Below are 21,542 nucleotides of genomic sequence, written 5' to 3'. Positions count from 1 at the left end.
GTGTGTGTGTGTGTGTGTGAAAGGTTGTAGGATACATTTAATATGACTTCATTCTAGCTACCACCTTGTCAGAAACTGTAGGCCACTGCCACATCAGCACAACCTGTCAGCGCCACTACATGCTCGACTTAGTCACAAATATAGTGGTCCCCACACACATTGAAAGTTGTTTAAGTGAAGAAAATGTATGCGACAGCAAGACCCCACGCACTGAGGCCTACATGCAGTCTCGACAGCCGGTCTTCAGTGGAAATTGAGAGAAGTGCTTATAGTGTTGGACAGGCTCAACGAGAACCTGCCAAAGTCTCCTGTCAAGGTTTGAGAATCACAGTGTTGCAATCTCATTAAATGAACAAGGCCTTTCAGTCAGAGCTCCAGAGAGCAGAGAGCAGTGTTTTTATTTCCACATACCCTACCCTGTACATACACTATATTGTTTATTCCAAAAGAGCAGGGTGAGAAAATGTATGCGGAAAACATCATTTTCAGAATTAGCCGTCATTATTTCCTGCACTTGAGGAATCATTCATGAAATCGACTTATCTGCAGCGTTTTTATCACTCTTTTCTGGACATGATGGGTTCTCATCACAAATCCTCTGCTCCCTCTTTTATCCTACCTTTGCCAAGCAAGTGGTCAATTGCACAGTGTTGTATGGCACGATTACTAGTGCTTAAGGGGAAGTGTGGGAGAACGTGTTAACTGACAAATGTAACAAGATAAGTTTAAATCCAATTTTATAGTGAATAAGCAGTCCAGACATTCGGACACGTGTATCTAAACAACCTACAAATGTTAAACTGCCTGGTGCCTTAATGTTGTCGTGCCCGTAAACACACCCCATTAATCTAAAGCAAGGTGTCTCAAATGCAGATTGATGGGCTACTGTATGGTTGAGGATTGGTTTGCACTGTGTAGCGCTGAGGGATGATTCATGGATATTGCCACGTTAGGGGATGGCTGTAGTTGAGGGCAGGCAGCTGGAGTTGTGGGTAAGCAGAAGGTGGCTCAGCATCTGTGTTTGGCTACCCGTGCTATTTTTTTTCACATAAATTCATCCAAAGAAAGTAACGTGTGGCTACATGCTCTTGTTGAGTCCCACCCTGTCGCACACTCACTCGATTACACACCTTCACACTTGGATAGTGTCGACTGTCGAGCACAAAAAAGCATTTCTCTTTCTGTTTTTTTAGCTGCCTACCGACTCCAGTGGAGCAGCTGACAAGGTCAGGTGCCTTGCTAAAGAGCACATTGATGGTGTTTAAGAGAGGGTAGAGCATTTCTCATTGACTTCCCATTCTAGGTTTTCTAAGCTTGTTGAACACCTGGAGAAACTGACTTCATAGAAATGAAAACATTCCTCACTTGTGAATAAATTAAGATTCAGTTTTGTGTAACAGCAGGGTTCGTTGCGAGCGAGCAGCTGCAACAGTTGCCTCAGCATTTCAAATGACAACCTTTGCGCCCCCCTGCTCTCCGTTCCAGCTTCATTAGAGCGGCTGTCTTTGTTTGTGTATGATTGTGGCAGCGGTCAAATATTGTGATTGTGGAATAATGAGTCCACATTGTTCTGGCCTCAGCTTTCGTGTTTTCATCAAGACTGTTCTCCAAACTGTCAGCTCCCCCAGAGACCAGACTGAATGTTTAGTTTTTTTAGCTGCACTACAAATCACCCACTAAAGTAACTTGCTAGGTAACAGTTTCAGTTTCAATTTTCATGGCACAGAATTATTCTTTGAGATCAAAACAAAGCAAATTAATTTGTGAAAAATACATGATTACAGTATTATTACCATTATTATTAAACTGGATATAATGCATCTTTATGACATTCCAGCAGGATGGTCAAAATGCAGTTTAATGACACTTGACCAACATTCTGTTCAGCCATACAAATGTTAAACTGCTTAAAGGTGCAATATGTGTCCCATTGAGACATTCATGCAACAGTCATAGATATGGACTAAAAGACTTGCTAGAGACTATGATTTGGTGTCATCAGCCCACGTTAGCCAATTGGGTGCAATACTTTATGATATTGTTGCTACTAGTATTATTTTTTGGCCTTTTGAACCTTTATTAGAAAGTGACAGCTGAAGAGAATTGAATCCTGGGACGCTGCATCAAGGACTTAACCGTTTTACATGGGGCTCACGCTCTATGAACTTTTATAGCTCCAGTCTTCTTCTTCTTCTTCAAATCCTACCTGGTATACTTGAGGAAGTTATTTTACAGCACTCTGCAAACCTGAGTATGAATGCAGTGATAAAATTGTCACGTCTGTTTTACATAACAAAAAGGGCCTTTGTGTCTCTCTTTGTATTCGAGTGCATATTTGTGTGTTGTATTGACAATTTGAAGTCTGACAGGCGAGCTTAATTATAGAAGAGAGACAGGTGAAAACAGCGTTTCACCTTTTCATCCGAACACGTTTTAAACTCTAATCCTTCGCACAAGATGTTCTGTCGGAAAAGGCTCTTCTTATGTAATGAGTACTATCCAAACATCCAAGGAAACGCTTGCTTCAAAAGTAGGCCAGTAAAATAATTACTCAGATGAATAAGGAGGAAAGGAAATAAGAGAGGAGAAGAGGCAGAGGAAGGAATAACTTAAAAGCAGGGGGCTGATGGGTTTGTTTGATATACATTCTAAATTATAAATAGATTTGAGTCTCACCCTCCGCCTGTTACCTATGCTGGGACTGAATTAAATCAGCTCAAAACATTTCCCTCCCTTTTGCTCTCCTCTCCTTTTGGTGAACCCCAGGCTTAACAGCATCGGATCCCCGATGTAAAAACAACAAACGAACAGATGAACACGTTGTAAAGGTCTTGTAAAACCAATAGCCTCGTGTATCTTGGACCAATGAATGTGACAAAAGGCGGGTATCGCTCCGCTCAGCAGAAAGGTTGGGTTTGCCGTGCGGACCCAGGGAGGCTTCCACCAGAACACTACTCATCATGTCCGTAACCATGGTGATATAAAGTCGAGCTGTACAGAGCATTGATCATTCTCTGAGCTGTCATCATTATCATCCAAATAATCCCCCTTCCCTTAGGTGGCTCTCTGGCCTGTAGTACCCTTCACACTCCCAATCTGACGGTTTTCATCAACATTCATAGAAATTTCTCTCTCGGACTCATTTTAGTCTGTCCAGGAAAGATGTTATCAATATTAATAATCAAGCATTGATTTGTTTTTCTATGGTGGCCGTCAGAAGGACATCGAGCCATCTTTCACATTGTGACAATGAGTTCACCTGTTCACCCCGTAGACACTCCATTCAGAGAAGGCCAGGAGCGAGACCTGAAGGCAGTCTTGAAGGGGACGGATCCCACCATCCCGTTGGTATTTGTCAGTGGGAACCATGACCTGGGCAACACCCCCACCCCCAGGACAGTGGAGCAGTACTGCAGTGCATGGGGGAATGACTACTTCAGCTTCTGGGTAAGCAGAACACTGAATGCATGTAGTAGTAGTAGTAGTAGTAGTAGTAGTAGTATACCCTGAAGTAGTGGCTGTAGTGTGGATGACTTGAGCAACCTTATACACCATGCACTATGCTGATATGTGATATTAACCACATTATGGCTCTGTTTTCTTCTCTGCATATCATGTACAGGATACACTATTATTCAAAGGGGTACTCCAGCAAAGATTTTGAAAAATGTTCTACCTAGACCACAGGCTTCTTCTGACCTCCTGTAATCACGGTTAACACTGACATCACTTAATTTCTGCTCTGTATTCACATGTACATGTAAGGCTTTCATATCTCTAACCACTTGAGCCAGGAGCCCCGCTGGACTCCAGGGCCCTGCTCACATTGCCCATTGCATAATCCATGTATAAGCAGAAGTAATGGAATTTTTAAAATGTGATCATCTGTGTTAGTTAGATTTCTGCAGCTGTAACAAGAAAATACTAGAGGAAAAATCTATAATTGTATGAATAGAAATGTATACAGTAGATGGTAAAAGGGCTTTATAAAAAGAACCCTTTCTCCCCCTACTTGTTTGAAAAATGAATGAGGTGTAAATGACTAGCATCCACCACACTGCTCTGTCTTTCTCCTGTGGTCTCAGGTGGGTGGTGTCCTCTGCCTGGTTCTGAACTCCCAGTTGTTCTATGACGCCTCAGCCTGCCCTCAGCTCAAAGAGGCCCAGGAGACGTGGCTGGAGGAGCAGCTGAGCAGAGCCTCCTCCTCAAAGGTAGGATAGCATCTATGACATGATTCTATTCTCATCTGATTCATGAAGACATCCAGTTAGATAATGTCTTCCTTTGCTGTGTCTGGAAGTTTGGATAATTGCTGCGGTCTGCAGCCATTTGACACAGCACTTGAATTTAGTCTTTGGAAAGCAGTCATGAACCCATCCCTCACATCTGTCTCTGTTTAGGAACCCAAACCCAAACACGTCCTGGTGTTCCAGCACATTCCTCTGTACCTAAAGACCCCCGATGAGGAGGATGACTACTTCAACCTGCAGAAGACAGTCCGACAAAACCTGCTGGACAGGTTCAAGAAGGCAGGTAGGACAGCAGGGAGGCACATATAATGGGCTTGTTGTACCTTTTTCTGCTAGTTATCGTGTCTTTACACGGACCATCTTGCAGAGCTGGTGTGTGTCCGGTATTTTGCTCAAGAGCACTTCAACTTGATGTGTTGTCTCTTCTATGTCTTGTCAATCTAGATGTATATATGTTTGTTTGGATAGAGAGTTGTAACTTTGAGTTAGAAGTTACAGAAGAGATGTCGTTTTATTGTTTCAGCCAGCTGTCTGTTCCTAAAACTCTAAAATATCGGCTGCATTTTCTGTAATGATGGAGTTAGGCCACTTGTGAAGTGGTATTAAATTTCTTGTCTAATACTTCTCAGCCAATATTCCTGTTAAACCTGTTAATTTCTAGCATATCTAACTGAAGCACAGTTAAGATCCAAGCCCGGAGGATTAATACGCCATTAGCCAGAACCACAGGAGGAGTTCCTGGCTCACACACACACTAGATGGGTGTGATTGAATTAATTCATGAATTTGCTCCCTATAAGAAGAATAATTCCATAATGAAATTCTATTGTTGTCAGCTTATAAGAGTCTGGTGCAAGGGTGTATCGGGCAGGGAAACTCTCACAAGGACAGTAAGTCTTTAAGAAAGCAGCGAAACAAGCACACAAGCACACACGCATGTACCCATCACATCATCCGGCCAATTCTGCACGACTGATTGACAGGACCAGTCACACGGACTTGTGTCGTGCTTCTCAATCATGCATCAAGGTGACTGGCGGGGTATGGTATTAATTTCATTATCTAGCCATTATTCCAGCATGTATTTAACCATGTTGGCCAGTTTTGGTCTGTTGACTCTTCTCTCTCATAATTGATTGCTTTTAAAGGGCAACCCATACAGGCTTTTTATATGCTGGAAAGGAGAGTATTACTGTATGTGTACATCATGTTACACCCGAGTGTCCTTTCTCATCTACTGTCTTGTTCACACATGTCCTGGCACCAATTATAAATTCAGACTACATACATGGCATGTACCCTATGAGCTATATACATACATGTACTGTGCCTGGTTATTAATAATTGATGACAGACTTGCTACTTACTCATGTTGGTATGCATATACATTCTTTATGTGTGTGTGTGTGTAACTGTGATATATAATACTTCCGATATTTATACCATCTGATTTATGTACAAGCAGTCATATTTTAATCATCACATTCATGTACCATCTCCATCCAGTCCTGTCCCATGTATAACAATGGGCTCTGGCAAAATGTCAAGCTGTGTCTCTTGAATTTATGTGTAAATGTCTGTTTCTACTGCTCAGGTGGAGAATTTCAATGTTACTGTAAAGTTATCTCTCATGTTTCTAAAAATTTGAAGCCATTTAGATCACAAGCAGTGCAAGAGTTTCTGTCTATGAAATACAGATTTGTCATTGTCATTTGTCATCGCTCTTGATAAGTCAGCTAAATGTACAAAATCTAAAATTCAAATCAGATGATTTGACAAAAAAGACCCCACTTGCACAAAGGGAGTCAGACTAGTTATTGTTGAATAATACAGCCGTTGTCTCTCAGTTCTTCTGCTCTTCTCCGATCCCGTGGTTTTTCTTTCATGCCTGAATCTACTAGAACACGTTTACGAGGCATGACTGTAAAAAGGGACTGACTGTGATCGCCAGTGTGCTCTGTGTCTGTATATGATACTATGATACTGTACACTCTTATCAGATATTGGTCATAAAGCATTTTTATTTTCAGCTATGCTGGCAGCGCTGCTTTGTGGATGGAAATGTCGGTTTGCTGGTCAGTGGGTTGCCACCGCTTTGCTCCAGAGTCTAGTGCCACTACAAGGTTTTGTTTTTAAGTAAAATGTCATGGCAACCAATGGATGAATTGCAGTGCCATTTGGTACAGACATTCATGATCCCCAGAGGATAAATCCTGACGACTTTTGTGATCTCCTGACTTTTTTGGACAATCAGGTCAGGTCAGGAGTTATCCAGTCAAATATCTAGTCCGATATCTCCACATCTACTAAATGGATCGGCACACGTTTCCAGAGGGTGTGTCCTAATGACTTTGATGCTGGCACAAATTGCCTTAACTTTTTGTCCTCCGCCATCATCAGGTCACATTTAAATTTGTCTAATATCTCTATGACAAAATACCTGAAAAACTGACTTTCGAACATTGTTAACATCACATTTGCACTATTATATCCACATGCAAATATAGTCATTGGTGATAGGGGGCAGAGTGGATGTCCGCTAATCAGATGATTGGTGGTTCAATCCCCGGCTTCTTCAGTCTGCATGTTGAAGTGTTCCTTGGGCAAGATACTGAACCCCAAATTACTCCCGAAGGCTACGCCAACGGTGTGTGAATGGTTAGCTCCTAAAACTGATGAGCAGTTGGCACCTTGCATGGCAGCTAATGTTGTCAGTGTATGAATGCGTGTGAATGAATGTATGAATGAGATTTGTAACATAAAAGTGCCTTGAGTGGTCAGAAGAGAAAGGCGCTATATAAGTACAGTCCATTTACCAATACATTAGCATTTAAAATAAAGCAGCACTGTGCCTACAGACGTACAGCCTCACAGAACTGCTAGTGGCTGTTTTTATTGTTTATATTTTGAAAGATTTGAAGGATTGTTTGGGGAAAATCATTCAAATTAATATATTTTCACAAAATTGGCTTACACTTCACTTACTCATATTTGATGTTCGACACTAATGCATAATCAGCTACATCACAAATATGAAAGGGTTATTCATTTTTTTAATACATAACGTACCAGTGTCACATAAAATGCAAATATGCAGATACTTTATTACCGCTACTCCACAGAAAACAAAATTGTATGATTTCACAGATTCACTGTAGTAAAAATCTAGATTTTATATGTTTAAAAAAAGGAAGTAACTGTAACTTGTATCTAGTAGTTAGGGAAGCTAGCACCTGAAAATATCCCAATGGAGAGACTTTTAAGAGGAAACGACAATCGAAACGAGCGAGGAATTATAGAAAACTGTTACTTACTGCATATAAACCAAAAAAAAAAAGGCAGTGTGTTGTTTGTCTCCCCGTCTATGCACGCTGTATTTCCTCTCATCCATGGTAAATTATGGCTCCTCTGGACATTGGCTATGGTAATTTTTCCCCCCTCTTTGGTTTGCGTTATTCATGCATCATCTCTCTCCAATGTTGGTCTGTCCTCACCGCTTCACCCCGTGATCCGAATCCTCCAGATGTGCTCTTGTACTCCGCAGATCATTACTGTCATTACAGTAAAGGGCAGCATCATTAACCTCACACACACACACACACACACACACACACACACCACGCAGGAAGTTGAGCGTTGGCGCAAAAGGAGCATGAATGTAATTTTTCTAAGATTTTCAATAAAGTAAGAAGGTGACAAAGATAAGTCTCCATTTATGTTTGTGCAGCCAGTTTTCTCATTTTGTCTGGAAGATAAATGTAGCCATACCAGCAGCTGAAGGATTAGATGTTTTATAGTATACAAGGAATTTCACTTCAAGATCTCTTAAAGGAACGCTGAGACCCTCTTTATAATACTGAGTGTCTTTTGTATGAATAACACATGGACATGCTTGAAAAACTCTTGAAGGATATTCTTCTTAGATTGTTGCCTCAAAGTTCTCATTGGTTCTCATTTAAGCAAAGAGAAGCGACAGTCTAGCAAGAACAAAGGTAAAAATTGGATGGCTTTCCTCATTCTTTGTCTAGTAATTATAATTCTACAGAAAGCCTTGAAATGGAATCGCTGGATGTTACGCAAATGTGTCTCTGGCGTCAAATCAACGCTCATAAGTAAGTACACACTGCTGTGTGTAACTGGGACTTCTCCGTCCACTCCAAAGGAGTCTTTTTTTGTGTGTGTGTGGTGTCAGTTGACTTACAGCAGCTGGGGATTTGGCTCAGCATTTGTAAGGTTGTTACCGCTGCTGCTGGGTTTCTGCAGCCTCCACTCCACTTCAGTTAGATATGATGGAAATAGAGAATATAGTCCCCTGCAGACAAAGAAATACATTTAATTGATTTTTCCTCAGCAAGGTTTTTTCTTTTTTTTATTTCTCTTCCTGCTTGGTCTCGTAGGATATGTGAGTTTGTGTATTTACGTGTGAATTTGCAACTGTTTATTCAGTGCACGTTTTGTGTGCGTGTGTGAATGATGTGTTTTGCATATAAGTCGTTGTGCAGTGGTGCATTTTTCTATGCATGATGTATTCTACAGTAAGTATCTATATGTTATCTCTGCAGCACAGACGCACACAGGAAAGGTGCGACACCAATTAGTCTTCCCGCGGCTCATCACAGCGAGCAGTTCCACCCTGGGAACTGTTGACTGCATTCCAACTCATATTAATGATGCACTGTCTGTGTGATGACCCCCTATTGGGCAAATAAAGTGTCGTGCAATCCTTTTTTTTTTTTTTAATTGCACAAGCAATTACTATGGTATCTGATCTGACTGTCACTTGATATTAAAACTCGTGCTTAAACCAAGCAGCCGATAAGAAAAAGAAATGTCTCAAATGGAGAAATAAGTCAGTGACTTATTGGTCGCTTCACAAAATGTCACGAGAACCAGTAAACAAAACAACAAGACAACTTGAGTCTTTCGTGGTATTTTGTACTTGGCAGACAACTTCTCAGTCGAGTACATTCAGTGACACGAACCTTTAAAAACCCTGGAGGAACATCTTTACTCTCATTATGGTTAACTTCTGTGCTGCCTCATCACTGTCATACCCATAATCATAGTAAATATGCTCCCACTGGCTTTATTGCCCCTACCTATGCCAGTTTTTCGTCCATAAATACAGCTAGCGTTTAGTTACTGCAAGCAGAGGAAGAAAGACATGCAAAAATTGTGGTTTGCCTGCTCATTGAGGAAGTTGGATTTTGCAAGAACAGGTTTTTGCGCACATCCAGAATCTCTTAGGAGACGATTGAATACCAGTTTCCATCTTTCCAAGAGGCGAGTAGAGGAGCAGAAATCCCAGCAGTGCTCTCAGCCTCTCCTCTCCTCATAGATGGTAGTACTGTAATTAGATTTCTCTGCCCTCCTCCTCCTCCTCCAAGGTTTATATCCTACATTCAGGATACCTTCAGCACACAAACAAGGACAAATCAATGGACACACTGATGTACAGGCAGATACATTTCCATGCAGCCTCCAAATCTTGTTTGTGTACAGTATGAGCAAAAAACAAAAACGAGAGTGCGAATGAGAAAGTCTTTGAATTCCCAACATTGCTAGCAGCGGTAGTGTTGTACATACAGTAGCTAATTAGAGGAAAAGATAAGCCGTGTGCTGCTCTGCGTAGTCTCTCTGCCTTCTCCTCTCCGTCTCTCACTCTTTCTCTCTCTCTTGCCGCCGGTTGTCTTTATCAGCAAGGGTCCTACTCTTTTCAAAAGTGAAGACACATTTATCACCCACTGGGGATTTGATAAGAGGCCATGGTTAAGCCTTTAACCCCATTGTTTTAATCATGAGGCTGAATAGTGCTTTCTCTTTTTCTGCATCTCGCTCTCGTGTTCTGTCTCTTTCTTTGTCTCACACTCTCCTTCTACCACGAGCAATGGCGTGGACAACTTATCAGGCATTCAGACGGACAACAGGGGCTTTGTTGTTTCAGGGATTGGTGAGATGATACGATCCAGGAAGGCCAGTTGGAGTAATAGATTTGTGAGCCTGAAGCCTTATCAGATGCGAAAAAAAGTGCAGTTTATAATGCTATGAAGATGGATTTTATATCTCTATAACAATTACCAGGTAAATAATCTACACAGCTAACCTTAATAAAGTCATCTACCAGGATTGCGGACTTGAACACTTAGACTTTGACCTTTGTGTTGGTGACTTAGGTGTTAGCCTAAGTTCGTCTTTAACACTGCCTCAGTGTACTGATCCATCATGTCTTCATGCTTGAAACAATCACAACTGTTAGAGTGGACAATATCCATGGATGAACACTTTTGAACTTCCTGTTCATTTCCTGTTTTACTGACTGTTGATGAAGGTCTTGCCTTGTTTCTGCTTGATACCTCCACAGCAAGTTAAAACTCATTCAGGTTAAATCGGTAAACATATATAGAGACAAGTCTACATTGCTGTTGGTCTATTTTATTCAGACGAAGTTCTGCTTGTGTGTGTATACAACTTGAAAAACTACCAAAATATTTCAGAATATTGTTGTAGCTTTTCAAAGGGGATGTAATTTCAAATACTCTGTAATATATTGGATAGTTTAATAATATATTACGATATAGCCTAACAATGCTTAATATTTTTAAAACTATAATCTTAATCTGCACAGTAACAAACTATAGCTGTAAGATAAATGTAGTGCAGTAAAATATACAAAAACTCATACAGCGGATTCCACGTATGAAGGAGCAGAACTATCTCAAAAAAAAAATACTACGCCTGCATGACTGTGATATGATTATCATTGTGGTAAGGCCTGGCTCAGGTTAAACCATTTGTAAAACATGAATAAATACAGCAAATTCAAGCCATTTCAGCTCCCCTCACCCCGCATCCAACGTGAAATACTGCCACACCGCTGACATAATGTGCTAGTTAGCTTAGCTCCAAGCCTCGTATCAACCGGCTCTGATGTTGTGTCACGTGATCAACTCTTCCTCGTCCCTCTGAAACAGCAGATTGCAGCACAGCGCCACTGTTTTAAGAGCAGCGAAGAAGAACTATGCTTAACAGAGCTAACCAATAAAAAGATTACTAATTTAATAAATTATGTGGTATCGGGTCGATGCCTGGACTTCAGTAGTCGCCAATACCGATGCCAGCATTTTCTGCAGTATCGGAGCAATTTCCAATACTGGTATCGGAATCAGAACAACTCTACTTCTGAGCTGATGAAAGTTTAATTTCTTTCAAAAGCTTCCACCATTGTTGCCACTTCTGCCGTTAACTCAGCATATTTACATCTCAACTCATACTTAATCTCCTGCTGCAGTTGAAGCAGCACCTCAAGGTGTTTTACTCTCATACCTACAGTACATTGATTAATTAACATTTACGTTGATATTGGGCTGTGAGCACTGCCAAAATGTGGATGACCTACACTCAGTACGGAGCCTGAACGTCTTCTCTGTAGCCGCAAAAGACTGAAGCTGCTAGAGATAAAAAAGAAACCATCAACTCCAGGCTTTTTGAGCATCCACCCCATGTCTCCAGTCCCCCTCAAATTTCGCCCTTGTACATCTGTGACATCTTAACAGTTTCAAGGCCTGACGACGTACTTAGAGAAACATAAGGATCATAGCTTGGTGAATTCAGGATGATTAGGTACCACGTTGGGTACCAAATGGCCAAAAGGCATGCATGCTCTCTGAGGGATAGATGACATGCTGACTACTTTCATTTCCCAGCTCCCTTTGTGATTGTGTGCGTGCGTGTGGGCGTGCGTGTGTGTGTGAGGACACAGGAAGGGGATTCTGCATGATGACTGATGGCTGAAAGTGATTTATGGGGAGCCGGGGCTGCAAGATGCCTCACCGCGCTACATCATTTTGTATCCCTCTGTCATGCAAATTATCAACAGCCACCATTTCATGATGAATTATTTCCAAGACCTGCACTTTAATGACAGCCACCCTTCAATACAAGCATACATGTTGCGTGTTCACTCCTACGCAGCCCATTCTCATGACGTGTAGATGACAGCTTTGTTCAGAACCACATTAAGAGTTTGTGTCAAAGAGATGGAAAAAGGGAGAAAAGGTCTGAAGGAAAATGCCTTCTCTTCTAGAGGTAATCACTGACAGGGGGGAGGGTTAGTGGCAAGAAAGGAACTTAGCTCGCAATTAGCAAATCCAATCAGTGACCAAGAGATGAAAGGGACATGATGAAGAGTGGGGAGGGAAAGATAGGGAGGGCAGATTGTAGGAAGGAGCAACATCAAACATGATCAGATGTTTACAGATGTTTCTTTACTTCCTTTATTTTGTGGTCTATGTCAGCAAACATGATTAGCATTTAAATAGTAAAGGCTTTTCAGAATATTCAAACACAGAAACCAATTAAGGTGGACACGGCTCAAATGACTGCAGCATATAAAAATCATAAACAAAATAAAGTTGCATATTGCAAGGGACTCCCTTCCTCCTTACTGTGCATTTTTCTGCAACCCTGACCAGAATTCAATTTGACTCTGGGTAATTTTCCTCCGTTAGCATTCAATATGTTTTCATCACTCTGACTGCTTACTCTGGGTGTTTTCTGAGCGCCTAGCACACCCCCTCTCCTTCCCTCCCTCCCTCCACCCTGTCTGTCAAAGCAAAGGCCAGTCCCCAGATGGGAGTCTTTATCACAAAGAAAAGCACAAAAGAACCAGCGCTGTTTCAAGGCTGACAGGTAAATGGGATTTCCGCAGGGACCTAAACAAGACGTGGAATTATCAGCACAGAGAGTGCATGTTTTCACGAGGGTACACACTCAGCAAGAAAAGGGAAAGAATTCAGCAAAGCATAGCGAAGAGACAAAAATGAGTTGAAATTGGACTGAACAATCCTCTACTGTATGTGATACTGCTATTTAACACTCTTTGAACACTGTGCCTCCTGTCTGCATATAGCTCAATGGATAAAGCAAGACACTTGGCACAGTTATATGGGCCATTCTCTGTATGGCTGAATGGGTTTAATATGGTATTATCAGTAGAAGGAGAAGGATTTGACTCTTTATGTAGCGCAATGGCTAGAGCCGTGGTACTAACATGACCACAAATGAGGGTTTAAATCACACAAAGCCACCCATGCTGATTGTACTGCAAGGCACATTGAAAAAGAATGTACAGAAAGTGAGGCGTGCTACTTTGATTGTAGTGAAGAGAAGTGAAAGGAGTCATATTTCCTCTTTGTCACATAAAGGTCATTTTCCCAGTAGGGTACCGTCATTATCCTAAAGACAGTGTCAGAATCTATATCAGTGCATGCAGGTCCACAAACTCTTAAGTCTTTATTCTAGCTGAGAACTACAGCAGCAGTTATGAGTTTTTGTGGTGTTTCATGATAAAAAAAGTGCCAGAGGATTGTTATCTTTAATCACAGAGTCATTAAAGAAGAATGAACAAAAGCTTTGCAACGCTAACAGCAAATGCCAAGGTTCAGAGCATTTGAAGTCCTGCTGTCATGGAACTACTTGCTGATCGACAACTGTTACTGAGTCAAGGCAACTTTATTTATACAGCACATTTTTGTTTTTTAAAACTCAATTTTTGGGTCACTGAACACTTGCACCCCATGGAATAACTGTGAGAAATGGGTTAGGTATTATCATATTTTATGCAGTTGATACCCAACTTCATACGTACATATGCTGTCACTGACTGACTATGCTCATTGACCAAATAAATGGTAAACATACTAAAAAAAAGATGGTAAACATTTTGCTTGCTAAACGTCAAAATGTTTACATTGTCATTGTGAGCATGTTAGCATGCCAGTGTTTAAATTGAATTCAATCCAAGTCAGGAACAGGGTTGCCAATATGGGTGTAACCATCATCACTTTGTTAGTCTAAAAATGCTCAGTGGCAATCAATAGTTATATTCCAAAGTCTTTGAAACTAAGTTTGGATATTTGGGGGGTTAAATTGTTCTCTCCTTTTTATTTTGTGTATTTTCAGTTCCATGCAGGCAATTTCAGCTTCTGCTGCTCACTTTAAAAGAGTGCTTTCCCACATTCGTTTTCTTGCAGTCAATTTTAGGGGTCAGCTTTATCTTCTGATTGCATTGCAAAGGGGACAGCTTTCTTTATTCTTCTTCATTCGTTCTGTTATTTCATTTTTCCCCCCAATTGTTTATTTTTTATTCATGCAGACAATCTTTTGGAGATTGAAAATGCTCTTCTTTCTCTGACAGGCCATCTTTTCTCTCAGAGAGTTGTTTTTTAGGGGCCCAGGTAGAGTGATTTGAGTTCTAAAGCCTGCGTAATGACGCCTCTTTGAAAGGGACGTGCTCAAATAAATTCAGGTCAGGGTGTTATCACTGGGCTTTGGCTAAATTGTTTCTATGAAATCGGCTTTGCTCCGTAAGAGCCAGTGGAACAAGCCAGCGGAGCGAGCCGATTCATTTCCACAGCATACAAATTGTCCATTGGTTCAGTCCACTTCAATTCTCAGCTATACTTAAGACCTCGAAAGGAACCCTGTGTGTCGTGACGACCCAACAGAGATCCCCTTCTGTCTGATCGACATTAGACAGGTTAGCCAAGCGCAACTCTCCCAGGACCCCTGTGCCTTGGAGGAGAAAACTAGGTGGTGAATCTCTCATAGAACAAAAAATAAATAGTTACTCTGGTATTGTAATAGTAGTGTTGAGTGGCTGAAAGATGATTTATCTCTTTTGAGGACTGGTTCAAAATATAAAGAAGGTTACAACATCTCTACTCCCCAGCACCTCTGTTCCTCACTAATTTAAAACGTTATTTCTCGTTTGTTTACCAAAAATTGTCACTTTTGTTCTCGCTAAGATAACTATGCTAATCCCAACATGACCTATTCCTTTAATGTCGAACAGTGGTTTCCTACTTTAGCCATACACAAATTACTGCACAGTGACTTCTTCTTTCTTTGATATGTAAAGCTCAGACCAACAAGTATACAGCACAACTCCACTACATGGATGCATCACAAATATGTCACATCCATATGGGGGAAGCTCACTGCTGCTGCGTGGTGGTGTCATGCAGTCTGTGTGAGTGGGATGTGGATCATCATAGACGTGGCTACTTAACTCAGACGCACTGACACATGTATACATATGCACACTTACACACTCCCACGCACTTTTATTTGGTGGCGTGATTAATCACTGCATGTTTGGGAGTTTTTAGAGGAGATTCAGGAAAACCATTCAGAAAGATTTTTTTTTTCTCCTGCCGATGATTCGTCATTATTATTACAGGATTAATGAATGTCTATCTCTTCTTTACTATTGCTGTCTTAGCATCTTCCTCCCACCTCATCTCTCTGAGGTGATGAAGAAGTCGCAGCCCTCGTGTGGATACTGTAACAAATCCAACATTTCCACAATCAGCGTCGCTAACTGAGTCACCAGGTGATCACATCAAACATTTTCCCTGCTTCACACTTCTGTTGCTGCTTCGCTTTGTTTTCATTCGCGGGGTCTAAATAATAGTAGACGAGCTGTGCGATTCCTCGTAGGACAGATAAAACACTTGGGTGTCTGTCAGCACAGAGGAAGTACACCACAGAACACAGTCGTACAGAATAATGAGTACATGCTTTGGCCCTGAGGCGTGGAGCACATTTGTGGCCTTTTGGCCCTCATCTAGAAACAACATCAAGGACGCACATGTACACACCTTTGCGACTAGATGGAGCTGACCCCTGGCCAGGTCGCCAGCAGTGGCAAGGTTATATCAAAGGCTGTTATTCCTGGCCAACTGTGCATATACACAAACAGATTCATGAGATGTGTGGTCCATAATGATGTCGCTCCAGGCCCACCCCCAAGTCACAGGAGGGTGGGCTTCACACATTACTGCCCAAGGTTTTGATTGAAAACAAATTTAGCCCAGGCATGCACACATCCAGACCTAAATCATCAACTTCCATCTATGGCAGATTAATTATTAAATGGTTCAGCATGTGGAACCACTGTCCTCACATAGCTCTGAATATTAATATAAATTTAGGTCACATTTGTATGCCGGTGCTGCTTGATTATGTAGAGTGGCGGACTTGATGATTCAGGGCAGTTTCTCGGTGCTGACATTGAAGTAGTATCAGCAGTGGATACATGGAGTTTTTTTTCTGGACGGATCCTCCTTGTCTTTGTTGTGTAGATTTCTGGGACAGACCGGTGTCTTTCTCATGTGCAGGCTGCAATTTATCCTCTTTTGTTACTTTTTTTTTTTTTTTTTTGGCTTGGTGTCTCTCTGGCAACGAGGCAGTAAGCAGCTAGGCTTCCCTCCATGGAAACACAACGCTGTTAGAAAATAGAGCAGCTCAGTTTGTTTGCCAAAAGCCTGCAGAAAACTCATTTTCAAATCAAACTCCCTCACCTACACTCGCATGCACATTTGAACACGGAACAACATTAGAATGCACACACGTATCCCTAAATCCCGAAGCAGCAAAGCCTTGACCACCACCACCGCTTTATCCAAACATAACACATTATTCAAGTCTTTTTCTAAAGTCCAAATCGTAACTTTCTGTTTACCCCTTATTCAAGTGAAAATTGGCACCAACCTGCCAGAAAGTGAAAGCCAGGAATTCACAGTTAGACAAATACTACCCTCACACACGGCAGAACAACTCATTTTGTAGCCCTCAGTCAAAGTGAGGCTTGTTTTGGCGTGCCATTTTAACTGTGTAGTCATTTCAACTGTAGTGGCACGGCATCACTGCCGCAGGGCCAAGACTTACCCTCACCGTTCTATTAATGATGTCGTTTGTAATTGAAAATAAATTGAAAATCGTGGCTCCCTTAATGAAAGTTCTGCTGCTTTACAAAATGCTACAAGTGGAAGCTTCCTGAGTATTCTTTCTTTCTTTCTTTCTTTCTTTCTTTCTTTCTTTCTTTCTTCAGAAGTCATGTCATTGAGCAGCAGATAATGTTTAAAAGCACATTAGTGACTGTAAAGTGAGTTATTTAAAGACAGACATTTTCTGATGAAGCGAACATTGACTCACAGGTTTATATAATTTGTACATACTGAGCCAAGGTCAGACGTGGTATAAATTATATAGGGCATTCACCTATTCACAGTAATATCCTACTTTAGATCAGTGGCACAAACAGAGACAAAATTAGGCCACTTAAAACCGCTGCTTGAGTTTCTGCATTTAATCTTTGCATTTATTGAGTTTCTTTGTTGATGTACTGATTTCACCTCTCTCACTGTCACAGGGGTGAAAGCGGTCTTCTCCGGCCATTATCACCGAAACGCAGGCGGTTGCCACGGCGGCCTGGACATGGTCGTGAGCTCGGCCATCGGCTGCCAGCTCGGCGAGGACACCCACGGCGTCAGAGTGGTGGTAGTGACCGCCGACGATGTCATCCACCGCTATCACAGCTTAGAGCAGCTGAGAGCGGGAGGCATGGACGAGGATCTCAGGAAGCTCCTGCAGGCCTGAGTGCCAGAGCAGGGGAACATCAGGGAAAAACTTGGCTTGTCAACAGTCACAAGCTCTGTTTGATTTGTTATTAACTGTTTTGATTTCATTTCATTTTACAGTTTTGAGCCCCTCTTTCAACAAGGTTTTTAGAGAGTGACATATTGATCGTCATCATCATAATTTTTGAATATATAATATATTAAAGAGTAGTATATTAAGTTGCACATCAACACCGACCACACATTATAAAATGAACAGAGTCTTTTGATATTTTTATTTTCCCTCTCTGCTGAATGTTTTCATAGGACCACCTATTGACGGAGTGGATGTTATTATCTCTACCACAGTTGCCATAAAAGCGGCACACAAAGATCTTTGAATGTTTTTTAAAACTTGCGACTCTTTCGTGGAGAAGCACAACTGTACGGCACAGATCAAAAGGGGACTGAGCCTCGTTCTGTCTGTGCAGTTAAATGTCAAAAGTTTAAGACAGTATGTTGTGTTAATGTCAGATAATCTCTGTGAAACTTCAAATGTATCCAGACTTTTAACGTTGAAGGAAGATTCCACCTTAAACATTGAAACCTCATTCTAAACAGCTGCTTCAGCTGCTCTCTGTATTTCAGCGTTTTGCTGTTTGGTGACACAGTTTTCTTGTTTCTGTAGGTAACCGTGGTAACTGTGCAAAGAGAAACTCATACAAGAGGAAGAGAAAGGAGCTTCGGCTTGTTTTGCTAAATTCACTTTAGAGGCTGTCAAACCGCATCTTGGGAGATGTAGACAAATCACTAAGATAAATAACATTTATTTGAGACAACGTGTGGTTGATGATACATTTCAGCCCTTTATCCCAGAACAACACTGGGCTGCACTGAATATTTTCTAGTATTAAAGGGTGGAATCTTCCTTTAATGATGTGAAAATGTTCAGCTGTCATATCGTCTACAGTGTTTTCTGTTGCTGACTTGTTGACTTGATGACTTGTTGGCCATCCTATGCAAACTATTCATGTCTCCATATTGTGTGTGTTTTCATGTGGTACATCGTTTAACTAACCTGGAAATGTGGGACTAGTTGACACTATTCTTAATCCATAATACTTATAGCAAACTAAAAATGAATTGAGCCGTGGTTGATGAATTACTAAAACGGATCCACTGTAAAGAAATGATTGTTGTAATGTTTTGTAGAAGCATTTTTAATGAGATATTCTGTCTATGGCAAATACACTACCTTTCCTGTTACTCCTTCACAATAAAAGCCTGTTGCACACTTTTAATGTGAAACCACAGCATTCAAAGTAGCAATACAGCTCTGATAGGAGTATAGGAGAGTAACCGGTGACGCTCGAGTACATGTATGATTGCTTATGAATCCCCTGTGCATGTGGAGGGAATCTGAAGCCAGAGCAGCAATGGCGGACCCCACCACAGAATGTACACACAGTGAATGACTCTCGCTGAAAAGATGGGACCTTAAATAACATCAAAACTTTGATTTTATGTCATAAAAAAGCTCAAGGATTACAACTTTAATATCTTTGAGCAGCATTGCAGAGCTCATTTGTGCCCAAGTCCATTACTCTCGCGTTCCTCCAATAGAGATAAATTGCTAACGGGCTCATGTTGCAATATCCATTTGGTTTCTTCTAGTTACTTGTTTATGAACGCGTAGATCAAACTGACTGCCTACCCCCTCACTGTGATGTTTTTTTGATGAAAATATTTTATCATTGGTTCGGAGTTTAAATCAAAATTTATGATGCAGCACTTTACATTCAAATCACACCTAATCGGTTTAATCTGTTCGGGATCTGTGCTGCGAACTCGGCACAGTGCTGGAGTGCATAATATGAAGAAGGTGTGATGGTGCTGTTAATGGAAAACTAAAGGATTGGTGTCAGGCTGATGAAACGTGGTGGTGGTGATGGGATTTGTTGGTGATTAATGGGAAGAGTGCAGTATTTCCTGACTGTTTAGTCATAGTTGAATCAGCCTCGCAGTGTCACAGCCTACTATCTGCAGGCTTATTTGGGAGCTCACAGTCCTGAAATTGTCTTTAAAATGGACATTACTGCAACAGAATGACTTTCTCTGTGAGCTCTAAATGACTCTACTAGATTACACTTTTGCACACACACAGACTCTCACACTTGCCCTGACCGACTGGGAATTTAAGAGAGTTGTCATGGCAACCCTTTAGCAACACATCTGTGTGTCTCTGCAAGTGTTGGAGAGAAAGTGTACGTACTGGTCTTTGTGTGTGTGTGTGTCTGTCCGTGGTCTGGTGGGTTCTGTAGGTGATTTTCCGTCAGCGATGCGATCACTGACCTCATTTCACACTGACGGATTCTGTCCGGTTTCCAAAAAGTCAGCATGTGATGGAGGGAGGAGGGGGCGTCTGAGAGGAGTGGATAATGAGTGTAATGTGTGAAAGACGACTCAGTCCATCTCCTTCATTTCCTGTTTGAGAAGGAACCTTATGTCCTTATCTATTTTTATATCCTCATGGTAGCCGAGCTCAATCACATTGTTCTTTATCTTTTTTGTGTGTGTGATTTGTTTTAGAGCACGTTTGCTCTATGAATGGGGGAACGTCACACACTTTGACTTGTTCCTGTGTTGAATCCTAATGAATGACCGTACCGAACACCATGACTGTGACATGATTGGTTGTATTTTTATAATAAATGTTGATTTTATCTAATTACACCTGAGTGTTATTCTGTTTATTATATTGTGACATAACTCATTGTAGTTGAACTTTATGATGCATGGGTGTCAGTTAGCTCAGTCGGTAGAGCATCCGCCCCATGTACGAAGGCTCAGTCCTTGCCGCAGCGGTCCAAGGTTCAAGTCTGACCTGTGGCCCTTTGGCCCCTAAATACATTATATAAAGATTGGTCATGATTGGTAAAAAAGCATAAACTTATATTGCATCAATCTGCATCCTATGGTTAATTCAAAAGTCCATAATTCAATATACAGTATGCAAAACAATTATCAGATTTATTGCCAAGTAGGTTTTCACATACCAGGAATTTGTCTTGGTGTTATTGATGCAAAACTAACATTAAGTAAAAATATAAGATAAAAAAAAATGAGTATTTTAGAAATATAAATAATATAAATATGTATACAATATTTTCTAAAATGAAAAGAGCTGAGCAGTTTGTGCAGAAATATACAAAGTTTACACAAGGTATATTTAAATATTTATATTATAAATATTTGAAAGTCTGTCTTTGTTTACATTGTTTGCAAGTTGTAAACATAAGTATACAGGATTAGCTCGTTGCAGTTCCTCTTTGGACGAACAGTCACTGGGTTACTTTGGTACTGAAGGAAGGTTTGAACTTTAAACTTTGGACAGTGGATCATTATAAATCACAGGGATTTTAATTTATGAAAGACATAATAGGCTATAACAACTTTTATTACTTCTTCAGTACTCCGCAAGCATAGTCTAACAACATCACAAGCCTTTTGCCTGAACCACAGTGACAGGGATGAAAGAACCGGTCACTGCTGGGTACAAACTCGTCTCTTTCCTGCCCTGCTCTCATTTTCTCTTCACTGACCTCCCTTGCGCACACATATCCACCACTAGCTTTAAGTCCTGTCTCTCCCTCTGTGTGTTTGTTTCTCCTATCTGTGTGAATGGTGTGTTTGTGTAGTCTGTCCAGACGAGGTTGTGGATCTGTTGCCAGATCCATATTCCTCATGTAGATTTACAATCTGTGCAGAATTTTGTCATCCTGATATACTGTCTGGATGCGGAGGGCTTAGTGTGTGAGGAGGAAGATTTTTTTACTAGATCCGCTGTGGGACTGAGAGCCAGTGGAGGTTCTGGAGGATGGGGGTGATGTGG

At 41.1% G+C, this 21,542-nt stretch overlaps 1 protein-coding gene across 2 annotated transcripts in view; it reads left to right on the top strand.

Moving 5' to 3' along the window:
• The window catches only part of cpped1 (calcineurin-like phosphoesterase domain containing 1), a 30,520-nt gene extending 10,266 nt beyond the window's left edge, over nucleotides 1–20,254 (top strand). For both annotated transcript variants that reach the window (XM_010730784.3, XM_027289182.1), the window contains exons 3-6: nucleotides 3,275–3,447; nucleotides 4,086–4,211; nucleotides 4,401–4,533; nucleotides 17,464–20,254. In XM_010730784.3, the coding sequence (XP_010729086.1) occupies nucleotides 3,275–3,447; nucleotides 4,086–4,211; nucleotides 4,401–4,533; nucleotides 17,464–17,690 (659 nt within the window). In that variant the 3' untranslated portion in view covers nucleotides 17,691–20,254. The remainder of the gene's footprint in view (nucleotides 1–3,274; nucleotides 3,448–4,085; nucleotides 4,212–4,400; nucleotides 4,534–17,463) is intronic.
• Nucleotides 20,255–21,542: the final 1,288 nt, after the last annotated feature.

The sequence above is a fragment of the Larimichthys crocea genome, chromosome XVI (assembly GCF_000972845.2).
Source record: "Larimichthys crocea isolate SSNF chromosome XVI, L_crocea_2.0, whole genome shotgun sequence".
Taxonomy (NCBI): domain Eukaryota; kingdom Metazoa; phylum Chordata; class Actinopteri; family Sciaenidae; genus Larimichthys; species Larimichthys crocea.
Note: the sequence above shows the minus strand (reverse complement) of the source record. Positions and strands in the feature narration are given on the sequence as shown.